General features: G+C 45.8%; 1 protein-coding gene across 1 annotated transcript in view; it reads left to right on the forward strand.

Moving 5' to 3' along the window:
- The window catches only part of LOC144480165 (stromal cell-derived factor 1-like), a 30,751-nt gene extending 18,578 nt beyond the window's left edge, over window positions 1-12,173 (forward strand). Inside the window, exons 3-4 of the mRNA XM_078199314.1 lie at window positions 6,422-6,499; window positions 10,021-12,173. Of these exons, the coding sequence (XP_078055440.1) occupies window positions 6,422-6,499; window positions 10,021-10,036 (94 nt within the window). The 3' untranslated portion in view covers window positions 10,037-12,173. The remainder of the gene's footprint in view (window positions 1-6,421; window positions 6,500-10,020) is intronic.
- Window positions 12,174-20,433: the final 8,260 nt, after the last annotated feature.

Here is a 20,433-nt window from a genome sequence, read left to right on the forward strand (position 1 = left end):
GGCTGTTCTCTCTGGAGCGAAGGAGGTTGAGGGGAGACTTGATAGAGGTTTATAAAATGATGAAGGGGATAGATAGAGTGAACGTTCAAAGACTATTTCCTCAGGTGGATGGAGCTATTACAAGGGGGCATAACTATAGGGTTCATGGTGGGAGATATAGGAAGGATGTCCGAGGTAGGCTCTTTACTCAGAGAGTGGTTGGGGTGTGGAATGGACTGCCTGCAGTGATAGTGGAGTCAGACACTTTAGGAACATTTAAGCGGTTATTGGATAGGCACATGGAGCACACCAAGATAATGGGGAGTGGGATAGCTTGATCTTGGTTTCAGATAAAGCTCGGCACAACATCGTGGGCCAAAGGGCCTGTTCTGTGCTGTACTGTTCTATGTTCTATATCTACTTTCCTCTAATCCTCATTGAATCGCTTCAGTGCCGAAGGAGGCCATTTGGCCCCTTGAATCTGCACCAATTCTCCGGCAGAGCATTTTTCCCAGCCACCTCGTAACCCCAACGCATCTACCCCACTGATCCACCTAACCCGCATATTATTGGAGTGTGGGAGGAAACCGGAACACCTGGAGGAAACCCACACAGACACGGGGAGAACGTGCAGACTCCACACAGACAGTGGCCCCGAGGTTGGAATTGAACCCGGGTCCCTGGCGCTGTGAGGCAGCAGTGCTAACCACTGTGCCCCTGTGCCGTTGAGTATCACCACTGATGCTTCATGCCATCAATGATAGCTTGGCCATTTACACAAAGTTGGCCCAGCTGTTTGGCACTTCTTTCATACCAATGATAGGGGCGGCACGGTGGCACAGTGGTTAGCACCACTGCCTCACAGCTCCAGGGATCTGGGTTCGATACTGGCTTGGGTCATTGTCTGTGTGGAGTTTGCACGTTCTCCCCATGTCCGCGTGGGTTTCTTCCGGGTGCTCCGGTTTCCTCCCACAGTCCAAAGATGTGCGGGTTAGGTTGATTGGCCATGATAAATTGACCCTTAGTATACTGGAATGCGTAGGTTAGAGGGATAAGCGGGGTAAATATGTAGGGTTACGGAGATGTGAATCTGGGTGTGAATTGTTGTTGGTGCAGATTTGATGGGCTGAATAGCCTCCTTCTGCACTGTAGGGATTCTATGATTCTTTCAATGATAACCTCTGTACATGATGCCAGCATTCTAAAGCGTGGCACAAAAAGGAAATGGCGTCCCTTCCGGAGCCTATAAATGAATTGTCCCCAGTGTGATTCAGCCAACATAGAAAAGATATTTTAAATATCAAACATTCAGAACTTAATAATAAGACCCGGTGATTATATTTCTTTTCGAAATAGACTTGGCATCAAAGCTATGAAGCGGGGTCTCAGATCATTGCCTTGGCAACCCTAAGCCATAGGTATTGCAATGAGGCATACCATAACACAGACATGCTAAGGGTCAGATATTTGCCACATGGACGATCCTTCACTCGAAATTGAATGAATAATTGGTCTCGCCAGGGAAGGTGTCTGATATTGCTGACAGGACATGTCATTGGTTAATTCTGGAGTGTACATTTATCTGTGCATTGATTGGTAGAAAGCAGAGAGGGCCTTTCGCCTGTTTTGTGGCACCCACCCTAAAAGGGTGTTCGCAGGGAAGAATTGCATCTTATCACATCCCTGGTATGTAGAATCTGGAGTGTCAGTTCAACACTCTTCTGCATCCTTAAGGTCAAAAATGTCTTTCCCATAATGTTTAAAGATTAGTGTCACAAGTAGGCTCACATTAACACCACAATGAAGTTACTGTGAAAATCGCCTAGTCACCACACTCCGGCGCCTGTTTGGGTACACTGAGGGAGAATTTAACACAGCCATTGCACCTAACCAGCACGTCTTTCAGACTGTGGGAGGAAACCGGAGTATCCGGAGGAAACCCACGCAGACACGGGGAGAATGTGCAAACTCCACACAGACAGTTACCCGAGGCCAGAATTGAACCCAGGTCCCTAGCGCTGCAAGGCAGCAGTGCTAACCACTATGCCACTTCGGGTGTGCGGGTTACGTTGATTGGCCGTGCTAAATTGCCCATTAGTGTCAGGGGGACTAGCAGGGTCAATATGTGGGGTTACGGGGATGGGACTTGGGTGGGATTGTTGTTGGTGCACAAACAGTCGGAAAGACGTGCTGGTTAGGGCGCATTGGCCACTTGATGAATGTTACAGGATTAGTGTAGTCACTTAGTAGCAGAACTTAAATATTGATAAAGAGAGATGTGTTGTTGAAGCTTTTTTCCTTGCACTCATCAGGACAAACACCAAAATGCCAAACCTCAAACGTGGACATGTTTATGCTACAGTAGAAAAGGGCTCTGATTGGCAAACTCTCTTTTCATCAATAGTTAGAGCAGTTGCGGTTCAGGGCAGATAACAATCTTTACACTTCAAAAAATAATTCACTTGAAGGGAAATATTTTGACCCTGAATTTGCTGGAAAAAATATAGGGCGGCACGGTGTGCTGTGTGGAGTCTGCACATTCTCCCCGTGTCTGCGTGGGTTTCCTCCAGGTGCTCCGATTTCCTCCCACAGTCCGAAAGACGTGCTGGTTAGGTGCATTATCCGTGCTAAATTCGCCCTCTGTGTACCCGAACAGGCGCCAGAGTGTGGCGACCAGGGGATTTTCACAGTAACTTCATTGCAGTGTTAATGTAAGCTGAGTTGTGGCACTAATAAATAAACTTTAGATAAAAGGAAGTTTTTGTTTTCTCTCGTTTGAATTAAAAGTTCCAAGTAAGTTCGCTCTTACTCTTAACCCCAAAGATGTGTGGGTTACGTTGATCGGCCGTGCTAAATTGCCCATTAGTGTCAGGGGGACTAGCAGGGTCAATATGTGGGGTTACGGAGATGGGACTTGGGTGGGATTGTTGTTGGTGCACAAACAGTCTGAAAGACGTGCTGGTTAGGCGCATTGACCATGCTAAATTGCCCTCAGTGTACCCAAACAGGCGCCGGAGTGTGATGACCAGGGGATTTTCACAGTAACTTCATTGCAGTGTTGTCAGCCTCCTTGCGACACTAATAAACAAAGTTTATTTTAAATAAAATCAAGGGGCGAGATTTTATGGCCTCGCTCAAGCGAGATTGGAAATGGCCGCCTGAGGTCGACGGACATTTGCGTTGTCCGTCCCTCGCCCGCTCCGATTCTGTGGCGGGCAGGGCGGGAGAATTCCAGCGAAGGTTTCTGTCAGAACCAATTCAGCCAAGTGAAACCCTTTGCTTCATGTGTAAAAAATTAAAACAAAACCCGACACCGCTCGTTGGCTTGCGAATCGGTAAAGGATGGCCTCTCAGGTGTCCAGGCGGATGACGGGCTTGTGAGCAGTTTGACGGCCAACGTATCGTGCCAATGACTGGAGGGCCGACACTGAGAAAATGTTATTGTGAGGGGCTGCGGGAGGGATGGTCAGTTTTCAGCCAACTGACTGAACTTGGATATCTCAGACAATGGCCATGGGAAATGCGCTCAACTCTCAGCTTTGCTCCGTCAGGAGTTTAAAAAAAAATTCTTTTGCTTCCATTCCACCCAGCGCAGGATCAGTGGGAAGGTCGACATCTGGAAGTACTTATCCTCTCCTACCTCCCAACTGGTTGGCACCGGGAACACCTTTGTTTAGCTGGCTGTCTGAGCGGGCTGTTTATTTGGGCTGATGACTAGGGTGTTGATTTTCCTGCCTATTTATTGTTGTGTGTTAATGCCAAATTGGAAACTCTCCTCACTTCTGTTGGGAGTCTATTCGGGAATGTCAGCTATGTGTTTACAATTCACTTCATTCCATTGCGCTGCTGTTCGATTCTGCACAAACCGAGGTTTAAAAATCAGTGGAAAAACATGTTTGCTTACACTAATTTACTGGATCACTTATTATATACATTCATGTCCATTAATTTTCATTGTTGTTACAATTAATATTCAAAACTCTCAATATCTAGATTTCAAAAACATGCTTCTTTGCTTTAATAAAGAATTGTTAGCAAAATTTAAAACATTTTTATAAAGGAGCAATGTTTTAAAAGCTGAGTAAGTTTTATTATATCAATGGTTTATGGATAAAACCAGATCCATAGTGATAATTACCACTTGCATATTGACTGTACTGGATAACTGACACCCGTTCCAGGGAATGATCCCCGTGATGGAACTAATGGGACTTTGGGGCACTTTGCTGCAAGTTCCTTCTGCTTTTTAAAAAAAGTTTATTTATTAGCGACCAGTAAAGCTTGCATTAACACTGCAATAAAGCCACTGTGAAGCTCCCCTAGTCGCCATAGTCCATAGTTCGGGTCAATGCACCTAACCAGCACGTCTTTCAGAATGTGGGAGGAAACCGGAGCACCCGGAGGAAACCCACGCAGACACGGGGACAAGGTGCAAACTCCGCACAGACAGTCACCCGAGGCCGGGAATCGAACCCGGGTCCCTGTGAGGCAGCAGTGCTAACCACTGGGCTACTATGCTGTCCCCCTCCTTACCTTGCAGTCACTGGGAGGTGATAGTCTAGTGGTATTATCACTAGACTTCTAATCCAGCAACTCAGCTCATGTTCTGGGGTTCGAATCCCGCCATGGCAGATGGTGGAATTTGAATTCAATAAAATAAATATCTGGAATTAAGAATCTACCGTGAAACCATTGTCGAGAAAACCCCTCTGGTTTGCTAAACCCTGATGGGAAGGAAATCTGCCGTCCTTACCTGGTCTGGCCTACATGTGACTCCAGAGCCACAGCAATGTGGTTGACTCTGAAATGGCCAAGAGAGACACAGGTCGGGATTTTACCAGCAAGTCCGCCCGAGGTTCGTACAAACCTGCCCGAGGCCAATGGAGAATGCCATTCTCCGAGCTTCGCCCGCCCCTGGAGTCGGGGTGGGCATCTGGTAAAATTCCAGCCACTCAGTTCAAGGGCAACTAGGGACGGGCAATAAATTTTAGGTCAGCCAGTGACACCCATGTCCCACGAATGAATTTAAAAAATACAATTTTAAAAAAAGATCTCATTGGCTGTGAAACACTATGAGCTGTCCTGAGATCGTGCTCCAGAGGAAATGCAGTTAATTTATTTCATAAACAATGAGTATTGTTGGGGGAGTGGTATGCTGGGAGAGGGTGGGGGGGGGGGGCGCGGGGGGGTTCATTTCTTGCCCGTGAGGGAGGGGTTGAATTGTTGGGAGGAGGGTGTGGAAGCTGTGCAGAGTTCTGACTGATAGCGACATTTAAATGCTCTGCCTGCCAATGACCTGAAGACAGGCATTAAGGGGCGTGAGGCAACGTGGCACAGTGGTTTGCACTGCTGTCCCACAGCGCCAGGGACCCGGGTTCGATTCCCGGCTTGGGTCACCGTCTATGCGGAATCTGCACCTTCGCCCTGTATCTGTGTGGGTTTCCTTCCACAGTCCGAAAGACCTGCTGGTTAAATGCATTGGCCGTGCTAAATTCTCCCTCAATGTACCCGAACAGGCGCTCCAGCGTGTGGCAACTAGGGAATTTTCACAGTAACTTCATTGCAGTGTTAATGTAAGCCTACTTGTGACAATAATAAATCCATGTGGACAAGTAACTTACTGCACAGTGGTTAGCACTGCTGCCTCACAGTGCCAGGGACCCGGGTTCAATTCCAGCCTCGGGGTCACTGTCTGTGTGGAGTCTGCACGTTCTCCCCGTGTCTGCGTGGGTTTCCTCCAGTTTCCTCCCACAGTCTGAAAGACGTGCTGGTTAGGTGCATTGGCCGTGCTAAACTCTCCCTCAGTGCACCCCAACAGGTGCCTGAATGTGGTGACCAGGGGATTTTCACAGTAACTTCATTGCAGCTAGGCCTACTTGTGACACTAATAAATAAACTTTACTTTTAACTACAATACAGGACAGTCTCCAGAGTCTTCACCTGCCCCAATCCTCACATGTTTCCATGTGTGCTCCCATGGGGAGGCTGAAGAGCAGGTTAGTTATAGTAGGAACAAGATGTTAGTGAAATTAGAGTCATCTGCAATCCTTTCCTCAATGCATCCCATACAGTGGGAGTTACAGAAGGAAGCACGATGTTTTCAATCTCTGTCAAAACATTGCTGTTCTGGAGCTAATTCTATCGGTTTCCTTATCATGCTATTAAACCGGGAAACCTCAGCGTATTGAAAAATAGCAAAGCTGATGGGAATTTCCCTACAGTTCGACTTCCCTCTTGGGTGCTACTTGGGATTGCTTCAGGCATTGTTGGCAGGGTTGACGGGAATGAAAGACAGGTTTCCTCCCTGCGTGTTCTGGGGGAGGGGGGTGGTCATGTGCAGGTACTCACCCTCTCTGGTCTCTGAGAATCGTCGGGGCATTTATCAATGATTTGCCTTCTTTTGTGCTGAGTTTACAACCCACTTTGTTCTTTCGTTCGGCAGAGCGACTTTGAAGATGAACGGCAACCAGATCTGCATCCACCCCAAAACAAGATGGCTGCGTTTCAGAAGTAAACATCTGTAAGGACACAAAACCACACGCGTTCCTTCAAATGATCTGTGTTGTCCCTCACTTCAACAATGCGATTGAGTGCACTTATAATGAGCGGTTACATTTATGGAACGTTCAGTTATGATATATTTAAAGTTGTGCGCATTTCCTGCAAGTATAACACTCATTTCCTGTCACATTAGAATCATAGAATCCCTACAGTGCAGAAGGAGGCCGTTCGGCCCACCGAGCCTCCACCACCCAGACCCTATCCTCTTCACAAATAATAAAAGCAAATTACTGCGGATGCTGGAATCTGAAACCAAAAGAGGAAATGCTGGAAAATCTCAGCAGGTCTGTGAGGAGAGAAAAGAGCTGACGTTTCCAGTCCAGGTGACCCTTTGTCAAAGCTGTCATCTGGACCCAAAATGTCAGCTCTTTTCTCTCCTTACAGATGTTGCCAGACCTGCTGAGGTTTTCCAGCATTTTCTCCTAACCTCTTAAACCTACGTGTTTACCCTAACTAGTCCCCTAACACTAAGGGGCAAGTTAGCATGGTCAATCCACCCAACCTGCACATTGGGTGAGGTTTTCCTGTCCCTTCCACCCCGAGACTGGAAATTCCCGCCAGTGGTCAACTGACATTTTTAATGGTCCGTCAAATTATCCGTCCCACCCGCAACGATCCTCCGTGGTGGGTGGAACCCGATGATTTAGGCCATTGTTTCTGTCAATGCAGTTGACAGTGAAACGATCGCATTTCTACGGCAAGAAAATTGTTTGGACAGTTGGAGGAAGGAAAATCCTTTTCGGAAGCAATGCTGCCAGATTGTAATTCATTGCCTCATGGTCCTGACAAGAATTTGGGGGTCCTTTTCTCGAGAACCAGAATGGGAGACTCGATAGTACCTCTTACCATTTTTAAAATCTCGATAAAGGTGGGTTTAGAATGATCAGACATTGATAATGGCTCACGGGGCGGCACGGTGGCACAGTGGTTAGCACTGCTGCCTCACAGTGCCAGGGATCTGGGTTCAATTCCCGGCTTGGGTCACTGTGTGGAGTTTGCACGTTCTCCCCATGTCTTCGTGGGTTTCCTCCGGGTGCTCCAGTTTCCTCCCATACTCAAAAGGTGTGCGGGTTAGGTGGATTGGCCATGCTAAATTGTCCCTTAATGTCAGGGGGATTAGCAGGGTAAATATATGGGGTTACAGGAATAGGGCTTGGGTGGGATTATGATTGGTGTAGACTCGATGGTCCAAATGGTCTCCTTCTGCACTGTGGGGATTCGATTATTTTGTTTCCATGTGGAGATAATAAGGCAAATGAGAGATTTTTGACTTTGTCATTGCAATCTTCATCTTAATCCAATGGGCCAAACCCCCTTCCCTCTTCCTTGTTTAACCCCCTCCCCCTTCCTTGTTTTAGAATCATTGCCATGTAGAAAAAAAAGGGATGATGAGCTTTAACCAGCTGATGGCAATCATCCCATTCCACTTCAAGACTTGCTTTAGATTAGGCTCCTCGATGGAGTATATGAATTCTCATTTGTACAATGGGTGGGGTTGGTAAATTATTCTGGGAACAGATCTCAGTGTAAAAATAGGACAGCATGAATCTGAGAAAATAAACGTCTTGTGTTGTCTTGGACTCGGAAAAAGGAGCAGGAATAGGCTGTTTGGCCTCTTGAGCCTGCTCTGCCATTCCAATAGACCATGGATGATCTAATTGTGGCATTAACACTTTCCTGACTGTCCCCCATCACCCTCAACTCTCTTGTTGATCAAAGATCTGTCTCACGCATACATTCACTGGCCCCACCTCCAACGCTCTCTGAGCTCGAGACTTCCGAAGATTAACCATTCATTGAGAGAACCAATCCCAATCTTCATCTCGTTCTCAAATGGGAGACTCCTTATTCTGAAGCTGTGCCCCCAGTTTCAGATTCCCCCATGGGGTAAACACGTCCTCAGCATCACCCCTCGGAATCTGATGGGGACGATCATACCAAAAAGATTCTCAGTGCTGAACAATCATGAAAATGGGAGAGCATCACACCCATTTTTTTTGGGTGAGCTCCCATACGCTATCTTATGGCACTTGGAGAAAAAAAGATCCCAAATGTGATTCTCACCAGTAGAGGGAGTGGATGGAGTCTATTCATGCTGGGAAGCCGGCTCCAGGCTGCTTGAGTGTGTTATTGCGCATGCACCTTGATCACCCAGTGCACTATGTACAAGAGTACATAGTGCACCAAGAATCTGTCACTCTCCCCCACCACACCCCGACATTGCACCCCGCCCCCCCCCCACACGATCATGATCACCTCTCATTCTTCTAAATGCCAACAAGTTTTGGCCCAACCTGCTCAATCTTTTTTCATAAGACAATCCCTTCATCCCAAGTATCAGTCAAATAAACCTTCTCCGTGCAGCCTCCAATGCAAGCATATTCAGACTAGAGCTGTATGCCGTACTCTAGATGTGGTCTCACGTTTGTCCTCCGAGGCTTGACACAATGACCCCTGGCCTGAGGTCAAGAGTTCACCGTTGCAGCATCAGCACTGAAGGTGCCACCGAATCCTGCTGAAGGGGATGATCCAAGGCTGGTGCCACAGGCACACTTCTTTCCCTCTGGGGAATAATGGGGGGAACTGGTGGAAGAATTGAGTTGAATCACATTTTTTTTTCTTGGTCATCTTCAGCCTTTTAATATCTTCATCTATCATGGTGGGATTCGAACCCAGGTCCCCGGGGCATTATTCTGGCTCTGTCAATTATTAGTCTAGTGACAATACCACTACACACCACATCCACCTAGACTCTCCCATGTCCTGGTATTGGACTCGAACCTGGGGTTCCTGGACCAGAGGTAAGGATTCTCTCACTGTGCCACAAGTACTCCTTAGTGTCACGTTTATACATAAATACTTCCAGAGCGCCACTGTTTAAATTCTATAGTTTAAAGTTTATTTATTAGTGTCACAGGTAGGCTTACATTAACACCGCAATGAAGTTACTGTGAAAATCCCCTCGTCGTCACACTCCGGCACCTGTCCGGGTACACTGAGGGAGAATTTAGCATGGTCAATGCACCTAATCAGCACGTCTTTTGGAGTGTGGGAGGAAACCGGAGCACCCGGAGGAAACCCACACAGACACGAGGAGAACGTGCAGACTCCACACAGACAGTGACCCAAGCCGTGAATCGAACCCGGGTCCCTGGCGCTGTGAAGCAGCAGTGCTAACCACTGTGTCGTCCCACGGGAGAACTGATGTTACTGCTGATGTGAAGATGCCGGCGTTGGACTGGGGTGGGCACAGTAAAACGTCTCACAACACCCAGGTTAAAGTCCAACAGCTTTATTTGGAATCACGAGCTCTCGGAGCGCTGCTCCACTCACCTGATGAAGGAGCAAGGCTCCTAAAGCTCGTGATTCTGAATAAACCTGTGGGACATTAGCCTGGTGTTGTGAAGTTAATACTGTTTGAGGTGTCTGAGTTCCAGAAACACAAGGCAGTTGTTAATGAAACCCTCCATTACTTTTCAGGAAATCCATGATGTAGATGCAACAAAGGTGGGCTGATCCTGCGAACTGATGCGGCTAAAGAAAAATATGACACCCTTATGTATTCAACGCAGCCTGAAGTCACGCACAGTATATTACCCAGTAATCAGCTGCTACGTAGTGATATAATTTACAAGCTGAATGTTTATAGCAGTACGTTGCGACTTATGCCTGAAGGTTCACTGTGACGGCCACCTTTATTAGCCTTTCATCTACGTCACATTGACCCAAAGTCTGAACCTTTAAGAAGAAACATATGAAACTCAGCGTGTGCATCTCAAGTAGAGGTAGTGGTCCAATCCTGTGGTTCTGGTGGGGTTGAAAAGTTGCCAGTGTGACACTGCAACTTGCTGCCGTTACCCATTAATATACAGGGATCTGGCTGCCCAATAGCTTCAATAAAACAATTCCATTCTTCGTGCAAAGTGAACACGGTCAACTCCATATAATCTCAAAGGGTGCAATTATTGCACAACAGGTTGAGATTATTTGGAGCTCTCCCTGGCTGTGACTCCGGTGGGATTCTGATGGAAGTCCGGCTGCTTCCCCTCCCCAGAGAGACGTTGGTCTCCCACCAGGATTTCGGCTGGAGCCTGGCAGGATTTAAGTTCAGTTGGCGAGGGACATGGCTTACGAGCACGCTGGTCGATAACTGCAGAGACCTGCAGTCGCCTCAATGCCAAAGACTTTGCAAAGTTTGAGCGGGCTGAGTCCTAAATGCCAGAAGGGTGAAGCTTTCACCTCCAATGGGAAGCTAAATGCATCCTTCTCTGGTGACACCTTGGTGCCAAAGGGGATATGATGTAACCATCCCAGTGGACAGGAAACCTTTGCCGGAAAAGTAAACATAACAGCAGTCGATAGCCAGGCCTACAACACATTAAGAACAGTCAGAAACGCTTGGGTGAGAAGGTAATCTCTTGGCGTTTTGGTCTGCTTCTCGTGAAATATAAACATAATGCCAAAAAAAAGGAAATAGTTTTCCCCACATGTTTTAATGCACTCAACAACAAAAACTTTCAAGCTTTGTTACTTTAAATTGGCTTGATTGGCATCACATCTACAAACATCCACTCCCTCCACCACCAACGCTCAGTAACAGCAGTGTGTACCATCTACAAGATCCACTGCAGCAATTCACCAAAGATCCTTAGACAGCACCTTCCAAACCCACAACTACTTCCATCTGGAAGGACAAGGGCAGCAGATACATGGGAACCACCACCTGCAAGTTCCCCTCCAAGACACTCACCATCCTGACTTGGAAATATATCGCCGTTCCTTCGCAGTCGCTGGGTCAAAATCCTGGAATTCCCTCCCGAACGGCATTGTGGGTCAACCCACAGCACGTGGACTGCAGCGATTCAAGAAGGCAGCTCACCACCACCTTCTCAAGGGCAACTAGGGATGGGCAATAAATGCTGGCCCAGCCAGCGACACCCATGTCCCACAAATGAATAAAATAAAAGAAGAAAAATTTGGCAATTTTGCATCGGAACATCTCTTAAAATGTTCATTTTCTGTCACCCCCGGGGACAGCACAGAAACTAAGATGGACATCCCCAGTTTTGTGCTGAGGTGGCGGCACGGTGACACGGTGGTTAGCACCACTGTCTCACAGCCTCAGGGACCAGGGTTCGATTCCCGGCTTGGGTCACTGTCTGTGTGGAGTCTGCACGTTCTCCCCGTGTCTGCGTGGGTTTCCTCCGGGTGCTCCGGTTTCCTCCCACAGTCCAAAAAAAGACGTAGGTGCATTGGCCGTGCTAAATTCTCCCTCAGTGTAACCCGAACAGGTGCTGGAGTGTGGGCGACTAGGGGATTTTCACAGTAACTTCATTGCAGTGTTAATGTAAGCCTACTTGCGACTAATAAATAAACTTTAAAAAGGTGAGCTATTAATTCCGGATCCCATCTTTTCGTTTGCAGAGACGTTAAAGTCCCCACAGTAATAATTGACTGAGGTCATCCAAAAAATTCCCCCGGCCCATAAGAAGTGAATCAATTGCACCCCTCGGAGGGGTTTGAGGGATGCAGCGGTGGGCAAAATGAGTTTGCAATAAGTGTGGATGCAATTCAATTTAGTGTGCGCATCGCGTCACTCCAGAAACCTCTGATCAGATGCTTACTATAACTACAAGTAAAGAAAAAAGAACAAAGAAAATTACAGCACAGGAACAGGCCCTTTGGCCCTCCAAGCCTGCACCGACCATGCTGCCCGACTGAACTAAAACCCCCTACCCTTCCAGGGACCATATCCCTCTATTCCCATCCTATTCATGTACTTGTCAAGACGCCCCTTAAAAGTCACTACCGTATCCGCTTCCTCCCCTAGCAACGAGTTCCAGGCACCCACTATTCTCTATGTAAAAAATCTGCCTCATACATCTCCTTTAAACCTTGCCCCTCGCACCTTAAACCTGTGCCCCCTTAGGAATTGACTCTTCCACCCTGGGAAAAAGCTTCTGACTATCCACTCTGTCCATGCCCCTCATAATCTTGTAGACTTCTATCAGGTCTCCCCTCGACCTCCGTCGCTCCAGTGAGAACAAACCAAGTTTCTCCAACCTCTCCTCATAGCTAATGCCCTCCAAACCGGGGAAACATCCTGGTAAATCTTTTCTGTACCCTCTCCAAAGCCTCCACATCCTTCTGGTAGTGTGGTGACCAGAATTGAACACTATATTCCAAGTGCGGCCTAACTAAGGTTCTATAAAGCTGCAACATGACTTGCCAATTTTTAAACTCGATGCCCCTGCGAAAAACCCCATCGGAAGACTCTTGAGTGTAGAATACAGAATGCAAAGTGATTATTTTGGAAAAGGATGTCAGAGAAAGCATTTAATCCAGCTGTAACACATTTTTAAAAAATATATACGTTAAAAATCATATACTCGAGAGTTACTGACAATAACACATATGCTGCACCTATTATTAATATAGATTCGATTATATTAAAACTGTATCAATGCCTGGGGCTGGGGTAGGTTTGGGGGAATGATTTGATTTATTATTGTCACATGTACTGGTATACAGTGAAAAAAATTGTTTCTTGCGCGCTCTGCAGACAAAGCATACCGTTCATAGAGAAGGAAAGGAGAGGGTGCAGAATGTAGGGTTACACTCATAGCTAGGGTGTAAAGAAAGGTCCTATCCATGTTGTTTTGATTTTATTTATTATTGTCACGTGTATTGGGATACAGTGAAAAATATTGTTTCTTGCGCGCTATACAGAAAAAGCATACCGTTCATAGAGAAGGAAAGGAGCGGGTGCAGAAAGTAGTGTTACAGTCATAGCTAGGGTGTAGAGAAAGATCAATTTAGTGTGAGTGGGTTGGGTGAGGAAAGTAGATTCATGTAGAGAAGACTACACACAGGGTGGTCTGATTAAAAACTGAATTACTTTCAGAAACTGATCTATAGGGCCCTGGGGAACACGCATAATTCTATAAGTCGGTCATTACAGGCTTAAATCTGCACAATGGTAACTGATTTATTCCCTCTTACCTAATGGTCTATATCAGCTATTGATTTTGTCCTTGAATATTCCACATTGTTCCCAAATATTTTGCAAGTCTGGTAACAATCAGTAATTGCGGACTCTAATGCCTTGCTGTCTGACAGCATTCCTGACTCAGGTTTGCTCATTGTAACACAATACAATGCCATTTTTTTAATGTGGTTCCCTCCAATTCGTTCTAAATTTACAAAGCCTTTGTGGTGACTCCCAGGAGTTCGGGTTGCTTTGTTTGCTGGCCTCCGAGTGATTTCCTGCCACCCGCGCACCCCCCCGCTCCCCCCAGCCTGCCACTGTTGCAAAGGAAAGTTAGAAGAATTTGTGCAAATCAAGGTTGCTCGTGGAGTTCCTTAAAAGGTGGAAAGAGATGCAGTTGGAGCACAAAAGGTTTTCTGTTTCAACAATGGGAAATGATTGTGTAATTTTTAAGCACAAATTATACAAAAATAAAAGCAATTTGAATTTAATGTTTGCCTATTCATTGAGTATGTTAATGGCTATGAGGTAGAAATTATTGTTGGAGACATGATAAGACTAAAATTTGGGAGCTGAGTGAGGCCATTCAGCCCATCATGTCTGCCCTGCCATTCAATCTTGGCTAATATCTTTCTCAACCCCATTCTCCCACCTCTTCCCCATAACCTTTGATCCCCTTACCAATCAAGAAGCCATTTATCTCTGTCTTAAAGACACTCAATGACCTGGACCCCACAACTTTCTGTGGCAATGAATTCCATAGATTCACCACCCTCTGGCTGAAGAAATTCCTCCTCATCTCGGTTCTAAAGAGTCACCTCTTTACTCTGAGGTTGTGCCCTCGGATCCTAGCCTTTCCTACGAATAGAAACATCTTCCCCACGTTCACTCTATCCAGGCCTTTCAGTGTCCTGTAAGTTTCAAATTTATTCTGTAAGATCAAATTTGTCACTTATTTTAGCAGAGCCTTTAGTTTAGTTCAAAGGTGGCATGGTGGCACAGCAGTTAGCATTACTGCCTCACAGCCCCAGAGGGCAGGGTTCGATTCCCGGCTTGGGTCACTGTCTGCGTGGAGTCTGCACATTCTTTCTGCGTGGGTTTCCTCCGGGTGCTCCGGTTTCCTCCCACAGTCTGAAAGACGTGCTAATTAGGTAGATTGGCCGTGCTAAATTCTCCCTCAGTGTACCCGAACAGGGCGTTGGAGTGTGGTGACTAGGGGATTTTCACAGTAACTTCATTGCAGTGTTAATGTAAGCCTACTTGTGACACTAATAAGTTAAAAAAACTAAAGTTGACAGCTAATGCGCTTGCATTAAAACAGTGACATCTTTGAGGTGGTTCCATTGTTGATCTCGCCGGGGGGGGTGGGATTCTCCAGTCCTGCTGCACTGAATGAAGATCTGGCTGAATGCTAATTACTCCGTTCACACTGGCAGCGGTGGCAGGGCTTACAACATTGGAGAATTACAACCCGTAATTCGTAATGTGGCCAAACAAGTTGATTACTGACCCGTAAATCCTTTTCTTTATTCATTGGTGGGACATGGGCGTCACTGGCTGGCCAGCATTTAAAGTTTAAAGTTTTTTTTAAATGTTAAAACTTTAAACTTTAAAAGACGTTTAAAAAAAACTTTTCAAAAAAAACTTCAAAAACTTTTTTAAAATCTTTAAACTTTAAATGGGCATCGCTGGCTGGCCAGCATTTATTGTCCACCCCTAGTTGACCTTGGAGGGCAGTTGAGAGTTGATCACATTGCTGTGGCTCTGGAGTCACATGTAGGCCAGACCAGGTAAACACGGCAGATTTCCCTCCCTAAAGGTCATTCGTGAACCAGGTGGGTTTTTCCAACAATCGGCAATGGTTTCATGGTAGATTCATCAGTAAAATCTTAATTCCAGATTTTTAAATTGAATTCAAATTCCAACATCTGCCGTGGCGGGATTCAAACCCAGGTCCCCAGAACATTAGCTGAGTTGTTGGATTAATAGTCCAGCAATAATACTACTAGGCTATCATCTTCCCTAACCTTCCGATATTACTGCAGCAGCAGCGGGAGAGCCTTCTGGCCAGCCGTGCTTGATGCGGAATGGCACCCCTCAAGCCATACACATAAACATAGAAATATAGAAGCCAGAAGCAGGAGGAGGCTATTCGACCCTTCGAGCCTGCTCCGCCATTCATTTTGATCATGACTCATCATCGAATTCAATATCCTGATTCCCCCTTTCCTCCCATATCCTGATTCCTCCCTTTAGCCCCAAGAGCTGTATCTAAATTCTTCTTGAAATCACACAACGTTTTGGCCTCAACTACATTCTGTGGTAGTGAATTCCTCACATTCACCACCCTCTGGGTGAAGAAATTTCTCCTCACCTCAGTTCTAAAAAGTTTACCCCTTACCCTCAAACTATGATCCCTAGTTATGGACTCCCCCACCATTGGGAACATTCTTTCTGAATCTGTCCTGTCTAACTCTGTTAGAATTTTATAAGTTTAGAATACTCTCTCATGCTAGTGACCTGGTTCAGGAAATGTGAGCTACAGAAACAGACTATAGCCCATGTCTTATCTGCCTCATGCACTTTTAGATGAGGGAAACATTCTGAGTCTAAGTAACAAGGGAATGTTTACATCCCCCAGTCTATATATTGTGAAACAGGAGTTTGCCAATTCTAATACAAAATCGTGGCACACAGCACCTTCTAAACTGAGCCTTCAACTCTCCCGCCTGTACTGTGATCATTAAAATGGGAAATGCAATGGACCCAAATTAGGTAACAGAGAACATAACGAAATCCTTCAGTAAAACATCAGACTGGGTTTTACCAAACCTCTGGGGAGAGGGTAGATGGCGGGGTCTCCAGTAAAGTGGTGACGGAGTGCAGTGGCCAAGAGGTCAAGTGTGTGTTGGCTTCCTATTGCCTTCCCCTCCTCCATTGGAGGCAGGGAAGATGGCGGATAGTCCAGTTGGCCAATTGAACCACGTACCTGGCCAATGAAGAACCACTTCCAACACATTTTAACCAGCCGTATGGTGGAGGACGATGTGGAGGGGGGGGCTGGTGGTGTGGGAGGGGTGGGGAACTGTCCACCATGTGTAAAAACTGTCAAGCAAACCCCGGTTATCTCTCAGCAGGCTTGGTTGGGGGGCATCTCCAAAATGAGCATTCTTTAGTCAAGGGGTGGGAGCCCATCCTTACAAAAGCCCTGAAGGCAGCCATTGAGCCTGCACTGACAACAATCCCACCCTGCCTATTGACATTCAAAGGCAACTTAGCATGGCCAATCAACCTAACCCGCACAGCTTTGGAGTGTGAGAGGAAACCGGAGCACTCAGAGGAAACCCACGCAGACATGGGGAGAACGTGCAAACTCCACAAATGGGAACTGAACCCGGGTCCCTGGCACTGTGAGGCAGCAGTGCTAACCACTGTGCTGACAAGATACGGCCCTGGGACATCAGCTGCCTGAGATTGAGTTGTCCCCCGCTTTCAAGCCCAATATTGACACTGGGGTCAAAACAAAATTCACCCCACCATGTCCACACATGAAGAATCGAAATGGCCTGAAGCTTGCTGCACGGGGAACACTGATATTTACAGCGTCATAGTGGTTTACAACATGGAAGCCAGCTCTTCGGCCCAGCCTGTTCATGCTGCCCAGTTTTTACCACTAAGTTAGTCCCAATTGCCTGCATTTGGCCCATATCCCTCTCTACCCATCTTCCCCATGTAACTATCTAAATGCTTTTTAAAAGCCAAAATTGTACCTGCCTCTACTACTGCCTCTGGCAGCTCATTCCAGACACTCACCACCCTCTGAGTGAAAAGATTGCCTACGTGGACCCTTATAAGTAGGCCATGTTCAGGGATAGATCTACAGGCCCTTATCTCTTTCTTTCTCCAGAGAAGCAGTCTGACCTGCTAGGCATTTCCAGCATTTTCTGTTTTTATCCCTGGGTATCATCGCAGTATTTTGCTTGACAATTATTTAGTTTGGTCCGGTGTCTAACCAGCATAACTCAAAAGGTTGAGACTTATGAGAGAATTCCATTTATTATCACCAAAAGTATTACGTTATAGGCCTGAGGCCTATATAACCTTAATCCAGCCTTCATAATTCTTCCAATTGGGGACTTTTATTGCCCAGAACAGCATGGTGTCACAATCTTTTATATCTGTAAGCAAAATGATTGAGGATTAACTTTTGCCAGACTCCTTCTGAATCAGGAAAGACTTTTAAGGCTGTTTCTACAGATTCGTGGGCAGGGCTTAAATACACTTAGTGAGATTTCTCTGAATACACACATACCTTTAATGTGGCTGGGCTTTGCAAAAACCGTTAGACTGGGGAGATGTTAACGTGACAGCATCGATGTGTTTCAGTTGTTTTTACAAGATCACCAAATAAACACAGATGGGGAAGGCTGTTGGACTCAACCATCCGGAAAGTTCTCTCACCACATCACCCAACGGCATTGAAATAATTTCAAGACCTTAACTTTCCTCTACCTGGGCATGAACAGCCTCCTAACATCCATTCTAAAATTTGTCTAAATTGTGTTGTTTTGACTCCACACATCTTTTTCCACTTTTTTGTTTGTGTTCATTTTCCACTTCCATCATTTGCTTCTTTCTGTGGGACCGCTATAAAAGCCCCTTCTCTGTTGCCTCTTTTCAAGCACCAATCAGCCCCGTGGGGCCAATTTCGACCTGTCAAAACTGGTGTTAATGTGTCTCAAAGCATAGTTGTTCGGCCTACAGCCTCATTAACCCCAATGATTGTCCCAGTGTAACTTCCACAGAGGCCTAATTTTGGCCAGCCAAAGCTATAGGTTCTATTAATATGCAACCCATGACATTCATAGATCCGTTTTGCCTTTGTGGGAAGATCTGATCAAAGCGTGTATTGTGGATTGTCATGCTGGTTACATTAACGATGGAGACAGGCCCTGGAAAGGGTCGGTTATAAACTATTTCCGTGAGGGCCTGAAGGAACTGTAGATATCTTTGCTAAGGGTTATACACTATTATGATTGTTTGTTTCTTGTTTGTAATTGATAATTTTCTTACTATACATGTTAACTATATTCTTAAATAAACTTTGTTTGACAAAGCTCCCTAGACGGTCACTTGAATCACACCTGATGTGAAACATCTCATGCTTATCTTACCCAAATTCAAGATGCAAAGCTTATGATTCAGGCGGGCTTTCCCCCAGAGTTACTGTGGACCGCTGCCCATCCAATGCTGTGTAGTCCATGGTTTTGCCTCCTCCACAACCCAACATTCGGTCCCATTCCCGTTGGCCAAACCTGGGGAGCCCCCTCACCCTGCAGCTCTTTCCAGATTCAAACCAAGCGAGGGGGTTCAAAAGAGTGACAAAGCTCTCACCACCAAAATGTCTGGTTGGCTAACACACTCTGCCGGTTGGCCATCTGTCCAAAAGCCAATCAAAAGCAGACCATACTCAGACATGTAAAAAATCGGCCTTGTGACAACCCACTGCACTGTGATCTGCAGCACTAGGAGAACATAAAGAATCTGCTAATTCATTAATGAGGTCTCTTATGGTTCAGGTTAGAAACTCCCAAGTGTTTTATGAAGCTGCCTGAATCATAAGCTTTGCATCTTGAATTTGGCTAGGATAAGCATGATATGTTTCACTTCAGGTATAATTTAAGTGACCCACTAGGGAGCTATTATCAAACAAAGTTTATTTAAGAATATAGTTAACATGTATAATCAGAAAATTATCAATTGCAAACAAGAAACAAACAACCATGATAATGTATAACCCTTAACAAAGATATTTACCATGTTCCAATCAAACCAATCCCATAGACAAAAGACCCTTCTCACAAGTTTAACACAGCACAGACAAATGCTCACGTGATTCTGGGATCGAGGCCATCAGTTGAATTCTGCAGTCAAATGCCCTTGAGACTCAGAACAGTTTGAAGACAAGACAGCTTCCAAAACACCAGAGAGACTCTGGTCCAACCCCCAACAACAGCAGATTTGTTCCCTCATGAAGGCAAAAACCTTGCTTTAAAAACACCAACAGAATTTCCAAATAAAACCGGGAGAGAGGGAAAACATTTCTTTTTAGCTTGCTGTCCCTTCTAAAACTGAAACTCAAACACACAGCTCCAACTGAAAATGAAAAAAATCTGTCCAGAAACACATGACTGTCCGAACAATGCAGGATCGTAAAACTAATCCCAGGATAAACAGAAACAACCCCCATTTAAACCATTTAAGTAGCAATAAAAGGACTCATCACAGTCAGCCCGGCAATATAATGACATCAGCTATGGCTGTGAGCTATGAAACCATTGACTGTGAGAGCTGCAGAGATCATGATTTTTAAAAAATCTCTTAAAGGTACACTAATGTCACAGATCCTGGGACCGTCTGATCCCCAATCTGGAGAGCATTCCTGACCCTCCTGGCCCCACAAGGAGTGCTGCAGAGGTGAAGTAATTATCACCTCTGATTTCCTGCTGGAAACAATAGGTTAAATCTGAGGCTCCCAGCCTCAAGGTTGCTTACACTTTACCACCTCTATTAATGCTGCAGGTGATTGAGTTGGAAGTAGGTTGGACTCGGGTTTAGGACTTCCAAAAAAAATTAACATCTGAGCTGACCCCACCAGGGAGACTTCCAATGCAACAGCTCCTCTCAAAGCCCATCTCCAGGACAATGTGAATCACATGGGCCTTGTATTCAGGTAGAAATATTGATTAGCTATCCTTTAGATTGCAGCTCTATTCTAAATTGGAATAAAATAGCCAGTTATAACTTTTTAGAATCTGATATTCTTAACACTTCCCTCGGTCTTGGAGACTAACAATCTCTTCACTGTCATCACAAGTGCTTTTGCCATTGTCAACAGATGTGAA

Source organism: Mustelus asterias, chromosome 28, assembly GCF_964213995.1.
Source record: "Mustelus asterias chromosome 28, sMusAst1.hap1.1, whole genome shotgun sequence".
Classification (NCBI taxonomy): Eukaryota; Metazoa; Chordata; class Chondrichthyes; order Carcharhiniformes; family Triakidae; genus Mustelus; species Mustelus asterias.